Consider the following 27,215-nt stretch of genomic DNA (forward strand, 5'->3'; position numbering starts at 1 on the left):
CCAGGCCCTCGCCATTGGGCGGCTGTCAGAACGTTCGGGCCGTCACGACGGCGCTCCGGCGTCCTCCCTCTCGCAGCCAACGAGGCGGCGGCGTGGCGTATCAATCACTGCGCGGCGTCCAATGGGGAGACGGCGTCGGCTCTTCCCCCCGCCCCCTCGCCCACCCGGAGCCGAATGTTGATGCGGGCCAGCCGACCAATGGGAGCGACGGCGCCCTGCTCGTGCTGCTTTCGCGGCAAAAAGGATTTGGCGCGCAAACGTGTGCGGGGCCGGGACCAGCTGGGAACAATAACAGTGCCTGGAGCGGAGCGCGAGCGGAGCGGACGGGTCCGGCCGAGCGCGGGAGAGAAGGGCGAGAGGAGCCCGGCTCCGCGCGGGGCCACCACACAGCCGAGCGGGGCAGGGCAGGGCGGCTGGGAAGTCGGCGCTGACCGGCCCAGCGTAGGCGGAAGGGAGCCCTGCTGTGCGCCGTAGCGCCCTGCCCTTCCCCGCGGAGACCCGCGCCTTCGTGGGGGCCTCGCAGATGACCCGGGAAGCAGCCTCGGCGCCCTCCGCTCTCGGCCCGGCCGCCGCCGCCGCCGCCTCCTCTCCGCTCGCGGCCCTGGCCGGCTGCACCTCCGCGGGACACCATTTCCCGGGCCTCTGCCCTTAAAGGAGGATGGGGCGTGTTCCTGGCTCCCGGCCCCTGCCATCCGGCGTCTCCCTGCACCCCCGCGGCCAGGACGGTGGCCCCGGCCCGCTGACACGGCTCTGATTCCCGGGAAGGGGGAATCAAGACGGCGGGGTGGGGTGGGGGTGGGGGAAGAGGGATCCTCCGGATTTCCTGCGGTGCGTGGGGGAAGGGAGGCGGAGGAGCGGCCAGGATCAGGCCTTTCCCTCACCCCTACCCACCCCACCCAGGCTCCTCCGAGGCATGTGAGTGCCAGCCTTTTGTACCATGTCTCTGGAGGGCCTGGGGGTGACCCAGAATGTGGCGGACCTGGAAGCCCTCTTGAGGGGCGCGGAAGCCATCCATGTGATGGAGCAGCAGATCGTGATCATTTCCACCCCAGACCAGCTCTCCGCGCCCGGAGGAGAGAGCGACGCCGAGCTGCTGCTGTTCGCCACTCCGCAGCCCGCCAGATTGGAAACGGCGACGCAGAGGCCTGCTCTGGAGCGCCCGCCGGTAATGCCACCCGCTTCCCCGCTGCTGCTGGCTCCTAGGAGAGCAGCAAGCTTTGCCAGCAACGACATGTTTTGAAGCGTAACTTGTGTATAACGTTTTTATATATATTGCACCCAATGTTCTAGGACGCTACGGTGATGGGCATATAATATAGATGCCCTTTGTTTACCACTGAATCGTGCTCCATCCTCCAACCGGGGGCATGGTGCAAAAATGTAAAAACTCTTGTGACCAACAGCAATGTGGCAATCTTTAGACTTTACACTCAGGGTAATGGAACAAGTTGCAATCTCCATAAGACCTTGTAGTTGGTTTTGCCCATATGTTTGGGGAATAAGTGGTTAACTTCTCAGATTGCCTCCCGGCCACCAAATATATATATTTGGAATATATATATATATATATATATATATATATATATTCAATTTGTTGCTTCTGTCCAGGATCAGCTACCTAGTAAATTCCAGCACTGCTAAATAATATGAGAGCCATTGTGTTAGAGGCCTTTCTGATCCTTTTCTAGATTGCTTATATCAGTAGAAGGACACAGTTATATCTGTGAGTTGATAGTTTTTAATCCCATGTGGCTTTGTAAAGGCTTTCCCTGTGCCTGTAATTACAGGAGAGATGTGGGGAGAGTTTCAAGACTGTGACTGAAATAGTGCCTCTTAAACGTGGCATATGTAGCAATCTCGTAGGAAGGGCAGAGTGCTCATGAAGGCATGCAGAGAAATCATTAACTAGAAGGTCTAGGCTTCAAAATGTTACATTGTCGAACTTAAGGCTGCAAGGTTGTCCTGTCTGACCTAGATAGATCAGACACCCGGTTGTTTTCTTCTGAGCCTGGCTGCAGAACTTGCTGGATTGTGTCGAGTCTCTTCTTTCAGTGCAAGCAGCCTGCAAATGTTGTTAGTGAAGCAGCTTAACTTCCTGTTACAGGATGTCAAGGCCCAGAGTTCTGTGCAACTTGTTCTTAACAAAGACAAATGTTTGGCTTCGGCTTTGTTGTGCAGTTGCTTTCTTTAGAGCTACATACTCTGAGGTATTCAGTGCCCAGCCTGATGTTAAACAAAAGGAAGACCTACCAAAGGGAAATCGATTGGTAATAGATTTGCCACCGCATTGCAAAGGAAGGAAGTGGCAGGAACTGTGCAACTTTGGTTTCTGCTCTATCAGGCTAGTGTCTTTAAAGGTGTGTGAGAGAAGGCGACGTATGTTGTGCCCCAAAGGATGGGCAGACCAGTCTATTTCCAGTCCATGTCAATTGGGCATGAATTAACATGTAAGTCTGTCTCTGCATTCATCATTGCATTTCTTTTTCTAAAAAAATCTGCACGCGTTTTTAAATGCATATTTTATCACAAAATAAGCTACTTAAATAATGTTTCTATGTCAATGTAGGCATTCGCAAACCTATTTTATAATAAAATACAGTTCTAATACAGTTCTAATGCATTTCTGTACATTGTTTGAGCCAATGCAGAAGTGTGCAATCTGAAGGATAATTATGCTCTTATCCACACATTAATCCAAGAGGTTTGGATCAAATTAGTTTGCACAGGAATTCACAGAATATCTCAAGCATTTCTATATGTCCCTTTATTTATATTAGGGAGCATATGTATTTACATATATACATGAACCAATCTTAAATTAGTTTGTGGCTAACAGTTTTAGCACTGACTGACTGTGCTGTTTTCTTACTATTGTGTATACTGGAAAAAGAGGCATGAACGCTGCAATAAAATGACACAGTTTAGGAATATTGGGACATAGTGTGTACAGAGAAATAGGCAGATCTTCAAATTGTACTGGAGAAGCTGTTGTGTGAATCAGTGTATACACTCTATAGTAAGGAGCTTCTTTCTATGTGCTGCATTGTTTATAGTATGACTATTGACTATAGGACTTAGAGGGTTAGTGATGAAGCATGTCTAACTAGTTGGAAGTGACAAGCACAGTAGATTATTTTGTCTCTCTGTTTCTAATATATAGCATAATCACTAGCTGTAGCATGCACTAAGATGTTGATAAGAAGCTAGAGGTCCTGTTCCTGTTGGAAAACTGAAGGCCAAAAAACAAAAAAAAAACAAAAAAAACACCCTTGCAAGAATGCTGAATTTGTCAAAATTTTATATAAACATATTTGGTTTAAAAGAATTTGCTGGATCCTTAGATCCAAAACATGGGGCAAGCACATTCTCTAGTAGGGAGAGTGTCAACAGAAGTTTTAAAAAGAAACAAAACATTCAGCAAAGTGAAGCATGGGAATTTAAGCTGCTAGACCCTTTTAAGATCATGTTTAGTCTGCTTACAGCACTCTTCCCTTCCTCTCACAGTGAACAGACCACACCATTAGTAAGTTTAAATGCTTTACCTACAAACTCCAAAGGTTAGATTATTCCATGTAGCAGCACAAAGAACAGAGGTAGAAAATTATTAGGTTTAAAAAATACTTATGAGCATACAGCCTGGGCTTGAAGCGAGCAAGCTCAGATGTGCTGCCTGATCTGCTTCAGATGGTGGAAGAGAATGAACAAAGACACTTCACTTCACCAGACTCAGGCCGAACTGAGTCTAGGCATACAGTTCTGTGGTCTTAACCCCTTCATGTGTTAACTACCCCAAGCTTGCTAGTTACATTTGATTGCAGTTTCCCACAGGATTCACTCTTCCAGTTTGGTTCGCTTACATTCTAGGTGTAGGAGCAGCATTTGGCAAAGAGAGGAACCTTCTTCAGGCCTTCTCCTCTGCACGCATACTTCTACATTGAAGAGAGGATGGGCAGAGCCTGCTGGCCCTGTCCCAAAATCCAGTGTGGTGTAGTGGTTAAGAGCAGTAGTCACGTAATCTGGGGAACCGGGTTCGCGTCTCCGCTCCTCCACATGCAGCTGCTGGGTGACCTTGGGCCAGTCACACTTCTTTGAAGTCTCTCAGCCCCACTCACCTCACAGAGTGTTTGTTGTGGGGGAGGAAGGGAAAGGAGATTGTTAGCCGCTTTGAGACTTCTGAAGGGGAGTGAAAGGTGGGATATCAAATCCAAACTCCTCCTCTTCTTCTTCTACATAGGCTCCCATTTGCAGACATTGCTTTGAACCCATGGGTGTTTGGGGGTGGGGTACCAAATGATGTGGGCAAGACCAGCAGTCACTGTCCCACTTCTCCATGTGTTAGTATACATTTAGAGCATAAAGTGTTTAACGTAACCCTGCTTATTAATAAAAGTAGCTTACTAATGCACATATCTGTCCACCCAAACACTTTCAGTGCATGTTTGTTACTTATTTTCTCTCTCTCCTTGGAGCTTCTTGTGAACCAACATAGTAGCAATTCAACAAGCACAGTTTCTCCATCAACACATGTCCATGTTGCGTGAAAATGGCTGATCAAGGAACCACATCTGTAAGGGCAAGGGCAAGGGGAAGGCGACAGTGTAGAAAGTAGGAGAAGCCTGCACAAGGAGTTTGACTAGGGCAATGGTGCTTTCCCCCCATGTCCCCCGTGGTAAAGGTAAAGGGACCCCTGACCATTAGGTCCAGTCATGACCGACTCTGGGGTTCTGGCGCTCATTTCGCTTTACTGGCCAAGGGAGCCAGCGTACAGCTTCCGAGTCATGTGGGCAGCATGACTAAGCCACTTCAGGTGAACCAGAGCAGCACGGAAACGCCGTTTACTTTCCCGCCGGAGCGGTACCTATTTATCTACTTGCACTTTGACGTGCTTTCGAACTGCTAGGTTGGCAGGAGCAGGGACCGAGCAACGGGAGCTCACCCCGTTGCGGGGATTCAAACCGCCGATCTTCTGATTGGCAAGTCCTAGGCTCTGTGGTTTAACCCACAGCGCCACCCGTGTCCCCATGGTAGTTAGGGTCAAAAGAACCCCCAGAACAACATACAGGGAGGAGAACAGGGGTGTTGGTTCTTTCTGGCCAGCTGAAATGCTTGTGCTGAGGCAACGATTGCCATAGCACTTCGTTGAATTCCTACCATATACTGGTGCTTCTACAAATAAACATACAGGGGAGCAGGGACTACCTGCCCCTCCAACCCCAGTTGAAAGACCTGAGCTTGCAAACCTGGTCTCTTTCCCTGCCTTTTCAGTTGGGTTGGCTTGTCAGAGATTAAGTGAATGGAGCCAGATGCTTAAGGGACTTACTGCCCTCTGTAATGAGACAGCTGGCAACAAAACATGGAGCCATGGTTGCCCTTGGCTATATTGTGTGGGATCCTCCTCCTACAACTGCCTGCTCCTGGAGAACTGAAGCTGTTGGCCAGTGCAAGGGAGTTGATGGTTGCAATTCCCGTTGCTCTTTCCCAGCAGGCAGAGCAAGGGAGGTGATGCTCACAAAAGCTGCCTGCATCCTCCTCCCACAGAGGCCCTTTTCTGTTGAGAGGGGCCTGCAGTGGGCGGCCGCTTTACAGTCAGTTCTTTGTTTTAAATGTTTGGGTCGGGAATCTGTAATGAGCCTTCACTTTGTGTTGTCTCATTGGGGTGCCTGTTGTTCAGGGCAGGACTGAAGATGTCTGGTTTCCCCGCCCTGTTGGTGCTGCTGTATTCAAGCCATGTAGTAGGTTTGAGGGCATGACCTTTGTGGGAGCATGGAGGACGCCAGCACCCCCAGAACCTGGATTTGCTCAATTTGCAGGGATCTGTCATTTTGGAATGGAAGCGAGAAAGGAAAGGCTATTTTTTAAAGGCTATTCCAAGTCAAATCTTGAAAAATATTTCAAATCACAAGGTGTCCAGCTTTTCAGTTTTGGAGAACCAACATTAGGCTTTCTAGGCCCTCAGATTTGTTCAGGGTTTTTAGATGCCACACCTTCTAAGTTTGCAGAAACTCAGATATAATAGGCGCCAGAGGCTTTTCAGCTTTGCTAAGCTGGAATCTCATGGACACTTTGACTTTAGTGCCTCTCTTTTACAGTGGGCAGAGACTAAAAGGGTTGTATACAATGCTAGACCTACTCAAGTGGACCTGTTGAGGTTAATGAAGCTGAATTAGCTGTGTCCTTTAATGTCAGTTGGTCTACTCTAAGTCAGACTAGAATTGGCTACAATCCATGGCCTTGTAATTGATTTGTGTCACCTTGAGGTTATTTTTCTGGGTTCCCTACTATATGTCATTGCTGATGTCATTGTTTGATTTGAACCCTAAATTTGTTTCTCTTTAAAAAAAAGCCCAACATCATACAAAATTATTTATTTCTTATTAATAGTCTCTTGCTACAAAAAAGTGTCAAAGTCACATACTCCCCCCCCCCCCCCCGCCAAAGCACACAATATCAAATTTAAAATAAAGTGGAAAAGAAAAACAACATTAGTAACTAAAAGTGCAAATCCTGGAACAAATGCCTTGGCAAAAAAGCCAGCGCTATAAAACATTTTCTAGCAATGCAGTTAATGATCAATACAAAATCTTTAAAGTAATATATTGGTAGGCAACCAGGGGATAATAAACCCACATTTTAGCACAAAATGCACACTTATGCCCACCCTCCAGTAACTGATATACAAAGCCATGTGGATGTGACATAAAGGATGGCAAATAATAAAAAATAATTAAAAAAAATAAAGGATGGCAAATCCACCACAGAGACAGCATAAGCCAAGAGAAGAACTAACCATTTCCATTTCATACGGTAATAGCAAAGGATATGTTACAAAAAAAGCCACGGTGCACCAAAACCTGCTTATGGCCACACTGTTGATGTTAATGCAGTAGCAAAAAAAGGGGAGCCTACACTGCTCTCTCATCAAACTGCCAGCGGTTGTGGCTTTGTAATGCATCCTGAAGCACACTCACCTGGCAACAATGACGCAACGCACTAAATCCTCTGGGTTGTGCAGCACCACAGTCTCAGCCACTCACTAGGCTTGATGTTTCAGGCATCTTCTCCAAGTGGTTGGAGAAGATGCTCCTCTATTGCCCTTTCTCTCCAGCTGTTCTCCCATCTGCCCTGCGCACTGGTGATGCACTAACCTGGGCTGTATGTGTTAGTAGTAGTAACAACAACAACAACAACAACAACAAGTTTAGTAATATGTTTCCTGTTGACATAAAAATACTATGGAAATGGCAATCTAGAAAGGGGAATGCCTGGGTGCAAGATTTCATTGTGACATAAATGTGCCTCAGGTTGACAGGAACAGGAAAGCACATTCCCAAGACCAACCAGGTCATGCACATTAAACAGAGTATTCTTTGGGACAGAATTAAAAATTAAGCTCCCTTGCTGAAAGCACAAGTTCCAACTCTCACCCCATTTAAAAGGCATTCTTGGCATCACATGTGAAGGCATCCACAGGGCATGTCTACTCTGCAGACCTAAACTGGTTTAATTGCTATAGCTTCCCACCCAGGGCCCCTAGAAATTCTGGTTTTACAACGAGGCAAAGAATTTCTAATTCATGCCGAATTCATGCTTCCATTTAAAGTGCCTGTACCTGAGGGATTCATTCAGGTATGGCCAACATTTACTCCTTAAAGCATTTTTAGCATGCTGCGAGTACTTCTGCGGTTGACTGTAAAGCACTCTATAGAAAGCATTTACTTGCAGGATGCATGAGAATATACTTCTTTTAGTAAGTAACACCTTCACTCCCACCTTCGGCTCGTCATTTTGTCTTAGCTGCTGGGAAAGAAGCAGTCTCTTTCTTTTATCAGTAGTTGGACAAGTGGAAGCAGTGGAATTTGACCTGATGATTGCTTCAGATCCTGGAATTGCCAGGTGAGATCTCTCAGCGTTGCTGCTCCCCGTAGCCAAGAAGCAAGCTGCTCACAAGTGTTTCAGGCCTTCATCAGAGACAGAATAGTGCTGGGGTGAGCCTCGATCCTGTTACTAGCCTCCCATATTAAAGGGAAGAAAGCATAGAGACCATTCCTGGACAGTAAAATGGAACAATTAATAAATTGAAGCCTTCAGCCAGAGTTCAGTTTGGAAAATAATTACAGTATATCTCTCTTCCCACAGGATGGTTCTCAGCAAACACCAGCACTGGAAAACAAAAGAAAAAACTAGATGGTAGGGTTATGTTTGCAGCTATGCCTAGTGTATTTCAGTCATTGGCAAAAAAGATGCAGATGGTATTTTATATTTAAAACTTCATCTATCAAGCCTGTCTTGTTAACTGTCCACAGGCATTGCGGATTTCCTAATGCTTCCTTTCAGAAGAAGCAAATAGGCTTCCAGAAAGCGGAATGTCCAGGCTTGCATTTGCTTTGCTCTCCAGCTGTTGTAATCTCTGGGAATGGATAGACCTGAGGATGCAATCTTGTTGTGTCGGGACCTATGAGCTGTGCGGGAATTGTACCCACAGAATAAACTAAAAGATGGGCTGAAAGGAATGGAGAAACCATTCTGTCTTTATGGTTGCAGACTGGCAACCCATTTCAATCTAATGTACCAATTTATCATCTTCTTGATAGTTACTCTTCTTAATCTTTTATCTACCTATGCTTGCTGCAGTCAAGCTTTTCTTTGTAGTGGTCATCCTTTGTAGTTTCTCTGCTACCTCCTAACTAATTTCCATCTACCTCCTTACTAATTTCCATCTATGTCAGCAATCATTTAATAAGGTTGAGTTGGAAAAACAGGATAATGTTATGGGATGTTAACTTAATGATAACTTAATTTGTTGAAGCTTTGTGTCTGAATCACTGATTAAAGAGAATATGACTTTTTGCTTCTGCCACTTTTGGGGTTATCTGTGGAATTGTCTGCTACTTCTACTATGGGACTGAGGAGCTTTTCGCCCTCCAGATGTTGTTGGACTGTAACTCCCAATAGTCTCATCCAGTATGTAGAATGGAGTGTCAAAAGGTTTCCAGCCCTGCTCTACTAGTATGACTTCTGGTCTTCTTCTTCTTCAACACATCAGGTTGGAGCAACTTCTCTCTCCCTCATTGAAACATCCCAACCAAGTTGGTTGCCCTGTAAATAGTAACTAAAGTGGGATTCTCAAACCAACATATTGCAATTGTGCTGTCCTTATTGGGTTTTTGTTTGTATAAAAACAAACATCTTTTGTCTTTTGTTTGTATAAAAACAAACATCCTGCATCTTTTGCTCATTGCTAGGCAACTTCATGGAGATTTGTTGTTTGTGGAACTCTAGTGGATTATGTGATCGACTTATATTAGGTCAACACTTCAGGTCTCTGTGGCCCAAGATCTTGCCATCTCTTACTCTTCTGTTTCAGGCAAGAGGTATGGAGTTACGAGAGCGTAAAGGTTTATCAGTTGTTGGTGTTGATGACTGGTATATCATTGATGCTTAGGTTCATTGAAATAATACCTGGGACTTGCAGAATATAAGTTCTCCTTACTCCACACTTTGAAAAGAAGCTGCACAGAAGAAAAATACGCCATCACGATCATGTTGATCATGAGCAGTGAATAGTTTGGACAGCTTCCTAAGCTTTTCCTTATTCTGGGCAATAGTAGCTAGAGTTCTTGTGGATGGTTCTTGGTAAGCAAGCTTCTTGTCTATGAAAAAATATAGCAATTCCAATGGCACAATTTCTTCACACATTACTTTCTGCTATGGTTTTTGACAGTTTTGGTGATGTCTTAGGGCTCTGACTACAGTTGCAGAGAAACTATATGATACAGCCTTTGCTGTACCACTTCTGTTTGGAAGTGGGAGACTCTCATAATAAGAGCCAAGCTGGATCAGGCCAAAGGACTAAGCAGCCCAGCATCCTTTTTCCCACAGTGGTCAGCCAGATGTCCCTGGGAAGGCCACAGGGAGGACAGGAAGTCAGTCACTCTCCACAAAACAACTGATAATTCAGATTGGTAATTCATCATGCCTTTGAACATGGAGATAGCACACAGCCATATAGATTTAGTCCTGTTTTTCAAAGTACCCTTGGGCTCTTTCTGCTTCACAAACTCTTCCTTGTTTCACTGCATGGCTGAAATGAAATTATAGCTATCCACCAACCTATTGCAAATCTCTCTCTCTTCTGTTCCAGGTAAAACGGAAGCTGAACTTGGAGACTGACCACCAGTACATTGCAGAGAGTGTTCATGCAGCCCGAGGAAAAGCGAAAAACCCTGTCAAAGGTGCTAGTGGCCAGAAGGGAACCCTGTTGCTTTTAATCAATCCACAGATTTTTCAAGATTCCTTGTCCCAGTAGCTAAACAGGGCAGGACTTCCTGTTAACAGAGCAGCCTGAGCCTAGAAGGCGGCTGTGGTGCTTTTGGGTGGAAAAACAAGCAGTTACAGGCCTTGTACATCATTGGGGGGGGGAGTTGGGGGGGGGTAGCCATTGGAAACAAAAATGAAGTGATCCCCCCCCCTTAAAAAAATAGTTATTTTTATTTTGGCAACTTACATACCCCTTATTTACAATCTTCTCTAAGCAATGTACAGGTAACCCAGCCATACATTAACAATAGAGACATCAATTACAACTATACAATCAGATTTCGGTTAAAATGGTACAGAAATAAGTGCAAGGAGACAAACAGCTGAAAGACAGAAGTAAAAGAACCAAACCAAAAGAGACAAATGGAGTCAGGGGAAAATAGGAAACCAACTATGTCGCTGTAAAAATCTGAAAATCCTAATAAATGATGAATAATAAGTGCTGAAGCTGATGTTTGGCACTAGATTTAGAATCCTAGAAATCTGAGCATTCTTGGTTGTTGTTTTTTTAAAAAGTGAAAAAAGAGCAAGTTTCTCACAGAACTGCAGTTCTGGAAGGGACCCTAGTCCAACCCCCTGCAATGCAGAAATCTTAACTAGATCTTATATGGCAGGTGGCCATCCAATCTCTGCTTCAAAACCTCCAAGGAAGGAGATTCCACCACCTTCCCAGAGAGTCTGTTCCACTGTTAAACAGTTCTTACTGTGAGAAAATTCTTCCTAATGTTTAGTCAGAATCTCCTTCCTTGTAACTTGAAGCCATTGGTTTGGTTCCTAGCCTCCAGAGCAAGAGAAAACAAGCTTGCTCCAGCTTCCATGTGGCAGCCCTTGAGATATTTGAAGATGGCTATCATAGCTCCTCTTTTCCAGGCTAAACATATCCAATTCCCTCAACTGTTCCTCATAAGGCTTGCTTTCCAGACCTTTGATCATCTTGGTCTTCCTCCTCTGCACACGCTACAGCTTGTCAACATCCTGATTAGACTGTGGTGCCCAGAACTGGACACAGTATTCCAGGTGTGTTCTGACCAAGGCAGAATAGAGTGGTACTATTACATCCCTTGACCTGGACACTGTGCTTCTGTTGATGCAGCCTAGAAGATCATTCACTCTTTTTTTGCCGCTGCATCACACTGTTGACTCATGTTAAGCTTGTGGTCCACCAAGACCCTTAGATCCTTTTCTTGTACTGTACCTAAAAAGCTGTGAAGATAGACATGAAACTATGTTGGCCTTGGCATCTGACGTCGCTGAAGCTGAAGGGGAACTGGGTAGGATGCTACAGGGGACTGCAAAACTCTTTGCTTGCCTTACCTAAGAAAGTTTTCTGCTCCTGCTAGCAAGAGACAAATACTTGTACAAATCAACCGGAAGACATGGCCAGTTCCTCTTTTGGTTGCAGTGTAATTGGTGGATGGATATCTTTCAGACTGTAGACTGATTTTTATAATGCACCTTAATGGGTCTGCAAATCTTTGCTTTTCACCATGAGCCTCCCGCCTCCTCTGCAAAACCCTTCCTACTTGCTTGGGTAAGTGGGGAGGTCTTGCTGGAGCCCTCTTTGAGAAGCCACGATCTTTATATTTTATCTGGTGCCTCGGATAGCAGAATTCAAGGCATTGGGGGTTTAAATTCTGAGCCAAACAGCAGTAACTTGGGGAAATGCTGCTTGATTTGCGATGCAGCCAAGCATCATGAGCTGGACAAGTTCACATTCCAAGCCATGCAGTGGCAAACCTTCAACAACGTTGCTAGTTGTAATGAAGTCATCATTGATCCTCAGGGGTGAAGTCTCCTGGAGAGAAATCCCGCTATGAAACCTCCCTGAATCTGACCACCAAACGTTTCCTGGAGCTGCTGAGCCAATCGCCTGATGGTGTTGTGGATCTCAACTGGGCTGCAGAGGTGTTGAAGGTGCAGAAGAGGCGGATCTATGACATCACAAATGTCCTGGAAGGTATCCAGCTGATCACCAAGAAGTCCAAGAACCATATCCAGTGGTTGTAAGTAGAATGTCACCTGTTCTTTTGGGTTGCCCTATTCTGATTGCATTGGTTTTCCGAATTTCTCCTGGCCTTAGGAAGTAACCAACCTCTTGCATTTGCTGTAGGAGACTTGCCTGGTTGTACTTTTGGAATGTGTCTCTTAGGAGAAAAGCCTTTGTCTTCATTTCTTTTGTATGAAATGAAATTTGGCATGGATAAGGCTTTCTGTATAGCACAAAGTTAATAGGGTAACACTTGAAGATGAGAGTGATAACTGTACTGGACTTAATACAGCTCCTTTTGTTAATAGTTCTCATTTACAAGCATTCTTCTGTGAGTGAATGTCATCACAAGGACTATATATGCAGTCAAAGGCTTAAAGAAACAAAAGACTACATCAAGAAAACTTGAACATGGTGCCAGAAAAACTGAATTCAGCTATCTATGTAAACTACAAAATGAAATGTACATACTTTATGGAATGTGCGTAAAATGTGCTGCTTGTCATAGGGATGGGCAAGCAGCTTTGCAGGGCAGTGAAATCCCATCTCCTGAACCACTGGGAGTCCTGCTGTAGAGTGTACTTGCACCTCTGCTCCATCCGTGCTTTTGAAGCTGCACCAGTATTTTTTATTATTATTTGAATAAAATGTGCTTTCCTAGGTATGTTTATTAAGAACCTAGCCTCTCACTACAGAAAGGTCCTAGCTCAATAGTGGAGCATCTGCTTTGCATGCAGAAAACCCCAGGTTCAATCTGTGACATCTCTAGGTAGCACTGGAAGAGGTGTCTGTCTGAAACCCTGGAGAACCACTGCCAGACATTGTAGACAAAACCGAGCAAGATGGACTAATGGTTTGATGATATAAGGTAGCTTCCTATGATCTTATGACAAAATGAAATGAGGCTTAACTCCAAAGTAAGTGTGCATAGGATTGCAGCAAACCCCATGGAATAAAATGAGACTATCTTATGAGTAAATGTGCCTAAGATAATGCTGTTAAGCCTGACTTAAGCTAAAAAAACTGCTCTTCTGTCCTTTTGAATATGTTTTATTCCCGGAAGAGATATCCACGGAAGAGATGATCTTACAAAAAAACCTGCTTATATAATGTAATGCATGAAGTGTGGCATGAATGTGTTCATCTGCAATGTATGCTTGATCCATGCCATGCTGTAGAAGAAATGTGCACTACATCCCATCCTGATGTGAGGATTATTTGAATGTGTAGAGATGGTTGTATATAAACATTCACCAACATCAAATGAATAGCAGATGAAAAGTTGTATTGGATAGAGTTGACCAACTTTCAGAGTTGGCCCAATGTGGCTTCCATGTTGCTGCACCATAAAACTTCTAATATAAGTATTCACTAACCCTGCGCTGGATCAGTTTTGACCATGTGGGACCTTAGAACATGCTGTCTGTTCCTCTTTTTAATATGCCCCCTGATGTTGGGAGACAGCAGGTTGCTGATGAGACCGTTCCATCTTGACTTGCCCTGTTTCCTTTAGGGGAAGCCGGACTGCTGTGGGGAGCGCCAGCAAGAGCCAGGGGTTGATGAAGGAACTCCAGGATCTTCAGGCAGCAGAACAGCAACTGGACAGCCTCATCCAGATGTGTACTACTCAGTTCAAGCACCTCACGGAGGACCCAGAAAACAAACAATATCCTTGTGTGGAAGATGGGGGGGGGGGGGTTGGGTGCTTTTGGCAGACCGGAAGATGCAGAGTTGGGCTCCTAGCAAGCAGGTCCAAAGCATTAGCCAGGTGCAGCAAGAGTGCCTTCTTCCAAAAAGGTAGTTGCACCCCTGACATTCCAGGACTGGGTGTTGGTGTTTTAATTTGTACTTCCCCACCCTGTGAGCTAATGGAAAATCCCTACCTGGCTGCTGGTTAAGACTGTGCATTGTCAGTGGAACGGAGAGCTGTGTGAGAGCGAGAGAAGGGTGGCGTTGAGTCAGTCAGATGTTGCTAGTTGATTTTTGCCTGGCAGCTCTGTAGCCGAGCCTGTTCCTGATAATGCGACTTGGATCCCACCCTCTGTGACGGGTGCAGTGCCGCAAATGTGTCACAACTGTCACATTTAACTCAGTTTCAACGTATTCCTTTGCAATCCATTAAAGTTTGACCGGGAGGCACACAGCTCATCACCAACACAGCCCACACTTTATATATAAGCAAGTGGCTTTTCTTCAGGCTGTCTGGTGGAACTAGCTGAATTGATTATCTTCATGGTCCTAAGGATTAGGCTGATGGGCTTGTTGTCCATTTTGAATCATCCAGGTGATATCAGAGAACAATGTGGAGCAGAAAATTGCCCCTCACTGTCTCCCAAAGTGTTAGCATTCTTCTCCAAGAATGTATACAGTTAACAAGGAATTGATTGTAATGGAGGCTGACACCTGTGCGAAGCCATTATAGTGCAGAATCCACTGGGAAATTGCACAGGCGGACTCTGTGATGCTGATCCATGGATGTACAATGTCCGTGTTTGGGAGGAAGAGGAAAATGTGCCCAAATGTTAATAATGCTTTTTAAAAATAATAATAATGCAGTTTTACTGGGGGGGGGCGTGTTCCTATTGCAATAACAAATGATTTCTTGCTGTGTGGAAAAGCTATACGTGCCATCCTACACTAAAGCAATTCTTTCATTTCGTATCTTCCCTACAATGTTTGGTAGCTGAAGAATACAAGCATATTATGCTGCGTTCAGAAGAACAGTGGTAGTCTTTGTTTCCCAAAAGCTAGTGATTTGGGCTTGGTAACTTAGTGCTTAGCATGTAGTCTGTCATCCTTCTCCTGGCAAAACTTAACTGGGCACACCTCAGCTTACGTGACATGCCAAGATTTGCGCAGCATTGCAGACCCTTCTGAGCAACTGGTGATGGTGATCAAAGCACCCCAGGAGACGCAGATGCAAGTCTCTGATCCGGCAGAGGTAACTCTTCCTGGTCACTACAGAGCCATTGTGCACAGAATGCTTTCTGCACCAGCTCCTTCCAGCTGAACTGGTCACTCCCTTTGCAGGAGTCTGTGGTGACTGATCCAGCTGTAGCCAACCCTGAACCAATGGTATGGCTAAGAAATCCAGACTTCGAGAATCATAGGCCAATAAGGATCCTTTCTTGCTTGCCTATCCAAGGCAGGATCCTCCATGCATCATACTGATCCAAATCATGTCACCTCCAGTAGACAGATCTGGAGGCAAGAATTAGAAATACATTAGACAGTTCATGCAGCTACAAACTGTATGGAAGGGTGGAGAGGGGGTAGCCAGTAGCTTCTCTTTAACTGGGTTAGCTGATAATGGTGAGTAAGAATCAACATTCATTCACTCACGGAGCCTTGTTAATACAGTGGTACCTTGGGTTACGAACTTAATTCGTTCCAGAGGTCCATTCTTAACCCAAAACCTTCTTAACCTGAGGCACTCTTTCATTACTGGGGCCTCCCACACCACCAGTGCATGATTTCCCTTCTCATCCTGGGGCAAAGTTCGCAACCCGAGGTACTACTTCCGGGTTAGCGGAGTTTGTAACCCGAAGTGTTTGTAACCCAAAGCGTTTGTAACCCAAGGTACCACTGTAATAAATAGTTGACCTCCAAACAAAGTCAGCTCAGGCAATGTTGTCTCTGTCCTTCCAAATACAATTGGTGAGCTAGGGGGAAATTCCCATGGACGTAGTAGACAATGTGAAGCTAATGCTGCACATTTGGGGGGTAGTCCTTCTAGGAAAAAGTTACTGCTCTGTTATTTAGCCCCTGTTAGTTAGAGCCAAGAGTGGTAAGACTGTGCATAGCCCCCCCCCCAATCCAATCCAGGTTTTGTAAAACCCTAATTAATCCTAATGTCCACCTGTTAATCCCCACGTCACTGGAATTAAGTTCCCACCATGTTTTGACCATAATCTCTTCTCCAGGGGAACAAGCTGGTAGGGAGATTTTCCACTACAGAAAACTATTCAGTGGTGTAAATGTCTCCTCAGATGTCCACCTCTTCTTCTTTTCCAGGCTTTCCAAATTGCTGTGAAGAGCACCCAGGGCCCAATAGATGTGTTCCTGTGCCCAGAAGAGAGCTCTGGAGTCTGCAGCCCCACCAAGAGTCCATTGAAGGTGGCTTCCGAGGAACCTTCCCCAGGGTCTTCGCAAGCAGCAGCAGCTCCTGCACTTCTGTGTCCCTCCCAGGAAATGAACTCGCCATTGCTGAGTGCAGACCAAGGTATGTGGATGGGGGAACAGGGCACCCGAAGGTCCCTTTGGAGCATGTTGTGATTGGAGGCTGTATCAAAGCAGGTCAGGATCTGAGGCTATAACGTCTCCTATAAGAGCGTGAGAATTGCCTTGTTAGGTCTGACCATGGCCCATCAAGTCTGGGTTTCTGTGTACAGCTGGGCCCAACCAGGTACATTGAGAAGCTTGCAAGAAATACATAGTTGTGCTGGCTGTCCCTTTATTTTGTCTGCAGCAGCTGATACGCCAGCCCCATCGCTCCATAGGTCATAGAACACGATGCAGAGTGGAGCGTGGGAGCCGTTTGGGGGCTTGCAAGGGCAGGCTTGGTTTGTGGACTGGGGACAGATCGTTGGTACACAAACACAGAGGATATTGTATTTTCTCCATATGAACCGACCTAGACCCTGCGACCATCATCTTCTTCATGTGCTTCCTCCACAAGAGGTCCAGAGGGTGGCAACTTGTGAATGGGACTTTTCTGCAATGGCTCTCTGCTTGTGGAATGCTCTCCCCAGGGAGGCTTGCCTATCACCTTTGTTACATATCTTTAGGTGCCAGGCAAAAACATTCCTCCCCTCTCAGGCCTTTGGCTAATTAAACAAGACCATAAACTGGTGTGGGTGGGTGTGTAATTGTTTTTGTTTGTTACTGTTATGTATTTTTGTGTTTTTATGCTGTAAACCACCCTGTGATCCTTGGATGAAGGGTAGTATAGAAGCATATTATTATTATTATTATTATTATTATTATTATTATTATTAGTCTCCCTCCCCCCATGATTAGATACATCTTCATGTTGAAAGCTGTAATAGGACGTAAGATTTAATTAAAAGGAATGTATTTCCACACCTCCAGTAAAAGCAGCCTAGCTCTCCACCAGGGATAGGAAACCAGTAGCTCTCCAGATGTTGCTGGACTCACAACTCACACCAGCTCCATCTAGCAATGATCAAAGGTCAGGGATGATGGGATTTGTAGTCTAGAAACATCAGGAGGGCCACAGGTTCCCCTTCCCTTATCTAGACTGAAAGCCATCCGCTTGAGAATGATATGCTAGGATCAGAAGCATCATTTTTGTGTGGACTTTCATCTTTCTGTGCTGTGTGTTGTAAGCCAGTGTGGGGGAATTGATTCCTTTGCTCTCCATCTTAGCATTCCCTTCTCATAACTCAGTAGATTTCAGCCACTCTAGTTTTCTGATGAAAAAACCCAGAAGGGTCTGTGTAGTGTAAACTCTGTTAGCAGCAAGAGATCCAAGAATTCCTCTCTGTCCAGTTGTTTAATCTAAAACCTGCTCACCCCAACTTAATGGGTGGAGTTGCGTGGAAAATATGTATTTTGTGCCTACTGAAGTCTCCATATAATCAGATCAGGAATGTTAGGTAGGGCTTCAAGTGGTCAAAGGGGAAACATTCTGTTCTTCCTCTTTCCCTCCTGGCCCTACCCAAGCATTACTGCACACACTCCTAATGCTGGGCTTTCCTTTCCATCACCCAGATATAGGAAGCTGCCTTATACCAAATCTAACTCTGTACTGTCTACACCGACTGGAAGCATATCCCCAGGGTTTCAGGCAGGGGTTTCTTCCTAGCACACCTGGAGAAGCTGGGCATTGAGCTCTGGCCGTTCCCTATGATAATAATAATAATTTATTATTTATACCCCGCCCATCTGGCTGAGTTTCCCCAGCCACTCTGGGCGGCTCCCAATCAGTATTAAAAACAATACAGCATTACATATTAAAAACATCCCTGAACAGGGCTGCCTTAAGATGTCTTCTGAACGTCAGGTAATTCTTTATCTCTTTGACATCTGATGGGAGGGCGTTCCACAGGGCGGGCGCCACTACCGAGAAGGCCCTCTGTCTGGTTCCCTGTAGCCTCACTTCTCGCAATGAGGGAACCGCCAGAAGGCCCTCGGCGCTGGATCTCAGTGTCCGGGCTGAACGATGGGGGTGGAGACGCTCCGATGAGAGGCTCCGATGAGAGGCTGATCTCAGCAGGTTCCTTGTGCTTTAGGCCTGATGGTTCGCTGTGGCTCCTAGTGATGGTTGACAGGCACTACTGGGGCAGCTGCACTTAAAGGAGGAAGTATCCACCCTAACTATTCTTCTAAATCTGACTTTTGCCCACACTTTCCCTACTTTCCTTGCCTGAACTGACCTGTGGCATTTTGAAAGAGATTTCTGCCTGGAAAGAGCAGAACACAGTCTTAAACATGCCCTTTTCTGTCACGGTGGCCTCTCTTAAGAAGCTACCATAATCTCATCGGCTTTGTTGCTGGGCTCCAGGTTTCCTTTTTCCTTTTCTTTTTTTTTGCTGAGCCATCTGCCTTCCCCATGGTGGTGACAAAGCACAATACGTAGCCTTGCTTGGGATGCTGCATGCAGCAGCCTGGGCTGGGGTTCCCTGCTTGTGGGCTGAGTAGAAGAAAAGACCGCAGGCTGAATTTCTGGAAAGGCACATGGACAGAAAGTGTGGCAAGGAGGTCGGTGTCGTGACTCAGCAGTTGTGCCTGGTGCCTTTGTTTCATGCATTGCCTCTTCTCAGGAGGACTAGATAAGGCATCCATAGGCATGTTAGGCGTATCAGAAAGGCACTGACAAGGTTGGGAGTCAAGGTTGTTCATCTTTTGCAAGTCTCTGACAGGTCCCAAAGGGTGCTCATCAATGGTTCCTCTTCATCCTGGAGAAGAGTGACTAGTGGGGTGCCACAGGGTTCTGTCTTGGGCCCGGTCTTATTCAACATCTTTATCAACGACTTGGATGATGGACTCAAGGGCATCCTGATCAAATTTGCAGATGACACCAAACTGGGAGGGGTGGCTAACACCCCAGAGGACAGGATCACACTTCAAAACGACCTTGACAGATTAGAGAACTGGGCCAAAACAAACAAGATGAATTTTAATAGGGAGAAATGTAAAGTATTGCACTTGGGCAAAAAAAAATGAGAGGCACAAATACAAGATGGGTGACACCTGGCTTGAGAGCAGTACAAGTGAAAAGGATCTAGGAGTCTTGGTTGACCACAAACTTGACATGAGCCAACAGTGTGACGCGGCAGCTAAAAAAGCCAATGCAATTCTGGGCTGCATCAATAGGAGTATAGCATCTAGATCAAGGGAAGTAATAGTGCCACTGTATTCTGCTCTGGTCAGACCTCACCTGGAGTACTGTGTCCAGTTCTGGGCACCACAGTTCAAGAAGGACACTGACAAACTGGAACGTGTCCAGCGGAGGGCAACCAAAATGGTCAAAGGCCTGGAAACGATGCCTTATGAAGAATGGCTAAGGGAGCTGGGCATGTTTAGCCTGGAGAAGAGGAGGTTAAGGGGTGATATGATAGCCATGTTCAAATATATAAAAGGATGTCACATAGAGGAGGGGAAAAGGTTGTTTTCTGCTGCTCCAGAGAAGCGGACACGGAGCAATGGTTCCAAACTACAAGAAAAAAGATTCCACCTAAACATTAGGAAGAACTTCCTGACAGTAAGAGCTGTTCGACAGTGGAATTTGCTGCCAAGGAGTGTGGTGGAGTCTCCTTCTTTGGAGGTCTTTAAGCAGAGGCTTGACAACCATATGTCAGGAGTGCTCTGATGGTGTTTCCTGCTTCGCAGGGGGTTGGACTCGATGGCCCTTGTGGTCTCTTCCAACTCTATGATTCTATGATTCTAAGTTAATGTGGCTGCGCGCGCGCGCACACACACACACACACACACACACGGAAAGGGGTGGAAGATGCACTGCCAAACTTGCGTACCAGATGATCAATGGCCACAATGGTTGTGTTCTGTCTCCACTGAATACCAGTGACTGGGGCGAATGTTATGGCACTCAGGTTTTGCTTACAGGCTTCCCATAGGCATTTCCATGGGAAATGAGCATCATTGGCAAGAGTAAAAGCTTTTAATTTACTCAGGCCTTTGGGATATAGGGAGCATTATCACTGACTCTGCTGCTGTCAGTTGTTCAAACTGCTGCTGCTGGTGTTCATTTCAGTTCTTGTTTTATTATTGCATTTATGTTGTTAGCCGCCTTGTGCTTGTTAGGATATTTCCGTTCCACCTTAAAAGGGAGCAGGATGTTTGTGTCACAGCCTGCGTATTTCCTGTTCACAGGATGTTTCTGTTGTGTCTATGCTTTCGTTTCTCTCTGTGCCTGAACACGCAAACAGGCAGTCATGTTTTTTCCTTTGTTCTGACCAACGCTGAATAAACTTCTAAATAATGCTCTCCTGCGTGCATCTTTCGCTGTGTGAATTCTGCTGATAGAGCGTGCATCAGCTCTGGAATGTGGCAAGCTATTTTCTGGAGCTCGTGTTGCTAATTGCTGATACTGTATCTACGGGAGATCGATGGATCGTCCAGAGGTGACGTGGGGGCCATGATGGGCCATATCTCCCTGGCAGTATCCCAACAGTGCTCCTTCAGGAGGAAAGGAAAGATATAAAACTGATGAGTGGGAGTCCAGTAAGTTGCTGCATGCATGGAACAAGTTCTGTTCATGCAGTGACTCTCTCCATGCCCCTAAATATTCTCTGGAGGGTTGGAGGAACCCTAGAACAGGTTTAGGGTGAATGCAAGAAGTGCACGGCGAGGGAGGAAAAGAGTGGGGTAGGAAACATCCCACTGCATGAGCAAACTTTGTTCCTCACACACATACCCCACTTAGTGCTATGTTGAATTTCGTTCAGTGTAATGAAATGAAATAAGCGGTGGGCAGGCACCATGTGTTGCCTGAACTGACCTGTGGCATTTTAAATGCACGCTTTAAAAGTTCATTGTTCATTACCCAGAGAAGTTGATTGTGGCGTGATTAAAAAATAGAAGTAATGAATGAAACCCATGTGTTTTGTCTTTTGCAGAGCCCCTGTTGTCTAGGGAGAGCGCGTTGCCACTGAAGTGCCCTGCGGATGACGTGAACCTCTCGCCACTGGCATCCGTGGATGCTTTGCTCCAGCAGGGCAAGGAGGACTTCTCAAGCTTCCTACCTGCCGAATTCATTGCGCTTTCGCCAACCCAGGACTATCACTTTGGGCTCGAGGAGGGCGAGGGCATCAGCGAGCTCTTTGACTGTGATTTTGGAGACTTGACTTCCTTGGATTTCTGAGCATCCTCAGGTGGGGTGGGGTGGGGTGGGGAGCGCCACTCAGCTGGCCCTGCTCCACCACGGGGCATCCTCTCAGAGCTGACGTCTGAATGTAATCGCAAGGCCAGCTGCAGCCTCCTTGGCCGGTGTGCTGCAGAGAGGACTCCAGGGGAGGAAACAGAAGGCAGCAGTGGCCGGGGTGTGATTCAGTTCTTGGCTTCCTGTTGCCAGCCACCTTGCTGCGGCTGAAGAAGGTGGCTGTGAAGCTAATGGCTGCTGTGAATGTTGTAGGCCCCTTTCTGTGGCCTTCCAGTGGGCCTGCTGCGTCCAGGACCATAGTAGTAGTGTCCAGGGCCATCTTGATTCTCTGGTGCCATGTTTTGACTCTATAGGGGCAGTCCTAGTAGTTAATACTGTTGCCTAGCAACAGCTAACTTAACTCTCGCTCAACCACTCATTTCCCCATGTCCTCACTTTAAACTGAATTTTGCTGTGGGCAAACCACCCCACCCCGTGTCAGCTGTTCATCGCTCCTTACTGTGAGCAATTTCTTCTCTTGCCTTGGAAACTGTGACAGTCAGAAGAGTTTCTGAGAACATGCGCTCCTCCCTCCCTTCTGTCAGCAAAGCCTCTGGGGTGTAGGGCAGTAATGGCCTGGATATTCATTGCGAGAGGGGCACCTCTCTCTGCCAGCCAGCTGTGCAAGAAAAAAAGGCAAGAACAGTACTTCTAAGTAATAATTGGTGATAACCTGACACCCCAGTGTCCTACAGAGCAGGTCATTCTGGTTGGCTGGCATTGAGACACCAACAATTTGCAGTTTGAGGATCAGAGGTGATTGGGGGGGGGTTCTTTTTGCCAGCAAGGTGTAAACCTGAGATTTGTAATCCTGTAGTGAAATAATGGCCATTTTGAGGAAAGGAAGCCAAGTGTGTAGAATTGTGCAGGATGGCGCTGAGGGAACCTTTCAGTAATTCTTTTTTTTTGGGGGGGGGGAGCTGCTGAAAGCTAGTGAAACAAAATAGATAATCAGATGTGCCTGAAGAGTTGCTTCTCCCCCATAGTTGTTTATATATATATATATATACTGGTTGCGAAAGAGAAGCGAATATAAGGAAGCCAGGAATGATGGGCTGAGTTGTTTCTGGATATTAGCCTGGGGCATGAGGTCCTACTCGTGATAAAGCTTTAAGGAGGATTCTATATAGATTATTTATTTATTTTGGGCTCCCCTCCCCTCACCTTTTCTTTTTTTGGAAGGCCTCTGAGTCTCCCCACCTTTGTGTGTAGAAGAAGTTCATTTCTGGGGATGGGTTCGGTGCGGCTTTTTTTAAAAAAAAGAAGAAGTAGGCTAGATGGCCATTGAATTTAGCTGTTGCTTCTCTTTTGATGAGCAGAAGGCAGGAGGGGACAGTGATTAAGGTGAAGTCAGCCAAGAACGTTTTGCTTCATCAGGAGGGAAGCAAAATGTGGCTCGCTAGTCTCCAGAAAGGCAAGGAATTCTGTTTTCTGGCTGTGGTGCAGATAATAATGTAAAGCCGTATATGACAAATGCCTTTTTTTTTTTTTTTTTGCTTGGAGACCTGTTTGACCCTCCCCTGCGAAGCAAAAGGCGTGAATACTGACTACCTTCAGTCTGTGCACTGCCCAAACACCCCCCCTCCCCCTGTGCTAAGCACTATGGGGTTTTCTCCAGAAATCATGAATTCATACTATTTATTTATTATTTATGTGGGCTCCATCCAGTGTTTCTGGAAGGTTAAAGGGCAAGTAAAGAGGAGACTGCATGAAGTGGAACTCTGCATGTCCAGGCATGCAGGGAAAGAGGCCATATTGTATCCTGGTAGAATAGCTAGCCTAGCAAAATGAGGAATGGAGGAAGAGAGTTTGAGAAATGAGTAGCCGGCATGTTGTAGATGAGCTGTTGGGGTCTGGTAGGACGAGGTTGCTCTTGTGTCCCATCTGTGTGGTGGGAGGTGTGGCTGGTCAATATTGTTGTGCTGAAATGCTATTTATTGGTAGAAAAATGAACGGCAGGTTCATCTTGTACAGGAATACTCCGTGTTGAGGAGGAAGGGAAGGGAGAGAGAGACACATACAGCGTTAGTTACAGGAGTCTGAGGAAGGACAAGCATCATCCTGGGCTTGTCCGTTTTGGTAAGTACCTTCAGTTGTTGGGAAGCAAGGATAAATCGAGTGAAACCTTAAAAAGGGTGTGAATGTTGCCGGCTGGATAGCACATGACAAGGCAGCTCTCGGTGCTGTCCCCTAGGTGCCTTCCTTTTTCATTAGCCTAGCAAATTTCAATTACTAGGACTCACCAAAGTGTTCCCCTGCTTTTTAAGAGTCCCTTGCTTCACAAAAAAGGCAGATGGGTGGGTGTGTTTGTGTGCAAAGCTTTATTACTCAGCAACGTGGTGCCTGTAGGCAGCCTTTGTGGTGTGGAACAGCCCTATCCATTTGGGCGCGTTTTATAAGAAAAAGAAACCGTGTATGCCTGTTAGAATGAGAGGGCTACAGACCCTGGAATGCATCGTGGCACTGGGTCGCACATAGCCTAAAACCATGCTGGAGGTTCTTCTTTCTGAGGAGAAAAGTAAGAACAATGCCTTTTTGAATTAGGCTTTTCCTGGCTGTCATAAACAGAAAGGTTCTTTAGCCCTCCTTAGGTGTTTGGATGGGAGTATTTAGGTCACATTCACGCCATGTTTTTAAAGTACCACGATACTACTTTGCATAGTCATGGCTTCCCGCAAAGAATTCTGGGAGCTGTTTAAAGTTACTGAGGAGACCCTCCTTATTCCCCTCCCACGACTACAATTCACAGAGTCCCATGCGAAGAGGGATTGAGTGTTAAACCCCACTCTGAGAACTGTAGCTGTGTGAGGGGAATAGGGGTCGCCTAGCAACTCTCAGCACCCTTAACAAACTGCAGCTCCCAGAATTCCTTGGGGGAAGCCATGACGGTTTAAAGTGGTATCATACTGCATGAAATGTATGGTGTGAATCTGGCATTAAGCTCTGTAGGGGCTGTGAGAGTTGCCCTCTCCTCTTCCAGCCATTGTGCATTCAGAGTGAAGGTGTGCAGGGATTCTAACAGTGGGATGCAGTTCAAATACCTTCCATTGGTATCTCTGATTGCCCAGGGTTCCCAGTTGCCTGGAGGGTTGTAGCTGTGTCATACTGAACATGATTAGAATCCCCTCTCAGGCCCTCTGTGCAAAAATGCACAAAGAATAGATGAGGAAGGGGCAGAGGCAACATGCACACACCTCTGCAGAGTATGAGCTCTTGGACATTCATCCACGTGCCTGAATATCCCTTTGCTGGAATTGAACAGCCCATGATTTTATAAAGGTGGAGACACATACTGCCAGTCAGGCAAATATTATGCCTGCAACATGTGTTCTTCCCTCCTACTGTGTAGGTCACAGTAAAGCTGAAACAACCAATACTTCAGAGTAACCATCCTGTGCCTAGGCTCTGTAGTCATTGCAAAAGGAGAAGCTAACTCTCCTAGCCGTCTGGTCACCTGCAAGTAGTCCGTCTTGAAGCAAATGTTAGGAGTTATATTTTCCATGGAAAACACGCACGCACACAAACACAGACACACGGGTGCCATGGTGTGTTATTTAAAATATCTACCATTTTCTAGTTCAGATCAGAACTAGCATTGTAGGACTTGGATCGCTTGAGCTTGAGCTACTTTCCTGTGCTACAGCTGTCCACAACCTGTCGCCTTCTAGACGCTTTTAGACTTCAACTCCCACCATCCATGGCTATGAGGATGGTGGGAGTTGTAGTCCAAAATGTCCCCAAGGCAACAGGTTGGGGGAAGGCTGCTCTATTAGGTTAGGTGCAGAAGACTCAGGTCTGATTATCTCTCTTCATTAAGACATGGTTACCTTCTAGGGAATTCTGTTCCTCCTCAGCAAAGGCCAGTGCTTAGAGCAACAAGCTGTTGCCATAATGTGCCACTGCTTCCAAATGGCTTGTTGAGATGAGCTGTTCCTCTTGGTGTGCCTGTTCCATGTGCTGCTTTGCTGTTCTTTGTGGGGACAGTCATTTTCCAAGGGTTTGCTCTGTTCCTGACTCAGAGCATGTTCCCTGATTCCTACAAAGTGCCTGATGTTTCCATACCATAGCACGTTTCAGAGGCCTTTTGAGGTTTTGATACACTTAATAAACTTTTCCCCAAACCATTGATTGCAAAAGCCAGGAACAAATCAGTATCATAAAGCATCCTTCTGTATTATTTATTAACCTTACACCCACTCTTCCGCCCAACATTTGCCCTTGTGACACTTCTTGGTTTTGCTGATGGAACCCATTTGTTGTCGCCTGGCGAAAAGTTACGATGAGTAGCACAAAGGAACAGCGCCTCACAGCCTGTGAGATGTTGGTGTGTGCTGTGCAAGTTGATCTTGCATGGTGGAAGAGTCAGACTGTGTGTGTGTGTGTGTGTGTAATATTTGCATAAAGTTCAGCAGAGCCTCTTTGGTTGGAATGGTGGTCTAAAGGCCTACAGAACTTTCAAGGAGTTGACAAGGGGGAAACCAGCCACTTAACTGTAGTGCTTAATATGTATTTTGGGGGATCCAGGTAAACTCACGAATAAAAGAGCTAATGAATCAGGGGGCTGTTTTGAGAAAAGCCCTATATTTGATATTCCAGGTATCTTGAATTTAAGCATGGATGTCTAGCTACAGAAAGTTCTACTGGTATCAACCCGCGAACCTGTTGTGAGAAGTGGCAGCAGATTGGGGAGGGGAGGAGGATGGGAGCAGGCTCTCTCCCTCCCTGGTTTTTTTCTAACCCAGATGAGAGCACTTATAGAACACATATACCAATAGCTTTGAAAAGCCTTTATTTACTGGAGCAAAGAAGTAAAAGCCTAGATTGTGTATGATTCTTCTTCTCCTTCCAGTACGTCTCAGTTACTACTTCCAGTGAAAAGTATGGGCAAGTTCAAGTAGAGATTGGCTTTTGTCATGTTGTTTTATTAAAATTGGAAGCACAGCAGAGGAGAGAGGGTGTCTTCTGCCTCGGCAAGGAAGTGTGTGTAGTCTGTCTTGGAGGTGGGTGCTTAATGCATGGGTCTATGGAATCCCAAGCAATTTCAGAAAGCAATGGCATTCAGTTTGGGCAGCTAAAGATTGCTGGGATATTGTGGTGGTTCTTAAGGATTGCACCTTTTCCTGTAAGTGCCAAGCCAGGAACTCCGGGTCCTTCAGCAGCCAAGCACCTAAGTGCATTGCAAAAACTCCAGCAAATCCCAGTGCCTGAACATTGAGGGCAATGCACCTCTGTGTGCCTTGTTCAGTATCTGTGCTTTTAGTTTTAATAAATACTTCTACTTCATTTTCTCTTTGCTCTGCAGTGTCTCTTTGTTGTGATTTTTTGAACACTTGGTGACCTCTGGGGTGTGTGTGTTTTAAATAAAGTCTTTTGTCCTGAGAGAGGGCTCCACTGTTCTGAACACCTCTGGGTTCTCTGCTTCATTCAAAAGTTCATCTGTGGAGTGGGATGTCCAAGCACAGATTCAAAAGATGCGCATCTGGAAAGCCCACAAGCAAGTTCTTTTAG

General features: G+C 46.0%; 1 protein-coding gene across 1 annotated transcript; it reads left to right on the forward strand.

Annotated features, from left to right (window-relative positions):
- Positions 1-227: 227 nt before the first annotated feature.
- On the forward strand, positions 228-26,990 carry E2F1 (E2F transcription factor 1). The gene is made up of 7 exons (XM_081866970.1): positions 228-1,165; positions 10,142-10,232; positions 12,101-12,320; positions 13,818-13,978; positions 15,136-15,245; positions 16,319-16,526; positions 21,406-26,990. The coding sequence occupies exons 1-7, from the start codon at positions 938-940 to the stop codon at positions 21,648-21,650; spliced, it is 1,263 nt and encodes a 420-aa protein (XP_081723096.1). The 5' UTR covers positions 228-937; the 3' UTR covers positions 21,651-26,990.
- Positions 26,991-27,215: the final 225 nt, after the last annotated feature.

Source organism: Podarcis erhardii (genome assembly GCF_964252035.2).
Source record: "Podarcis erhardii genome assembly, chromosome: 6".
Lineage (NCBI taxonomy): Eukaryota > Metazoa > Chordata > Lepidosauria > Squamata > Lacertidae > Podarcis > Podarcis erhardii.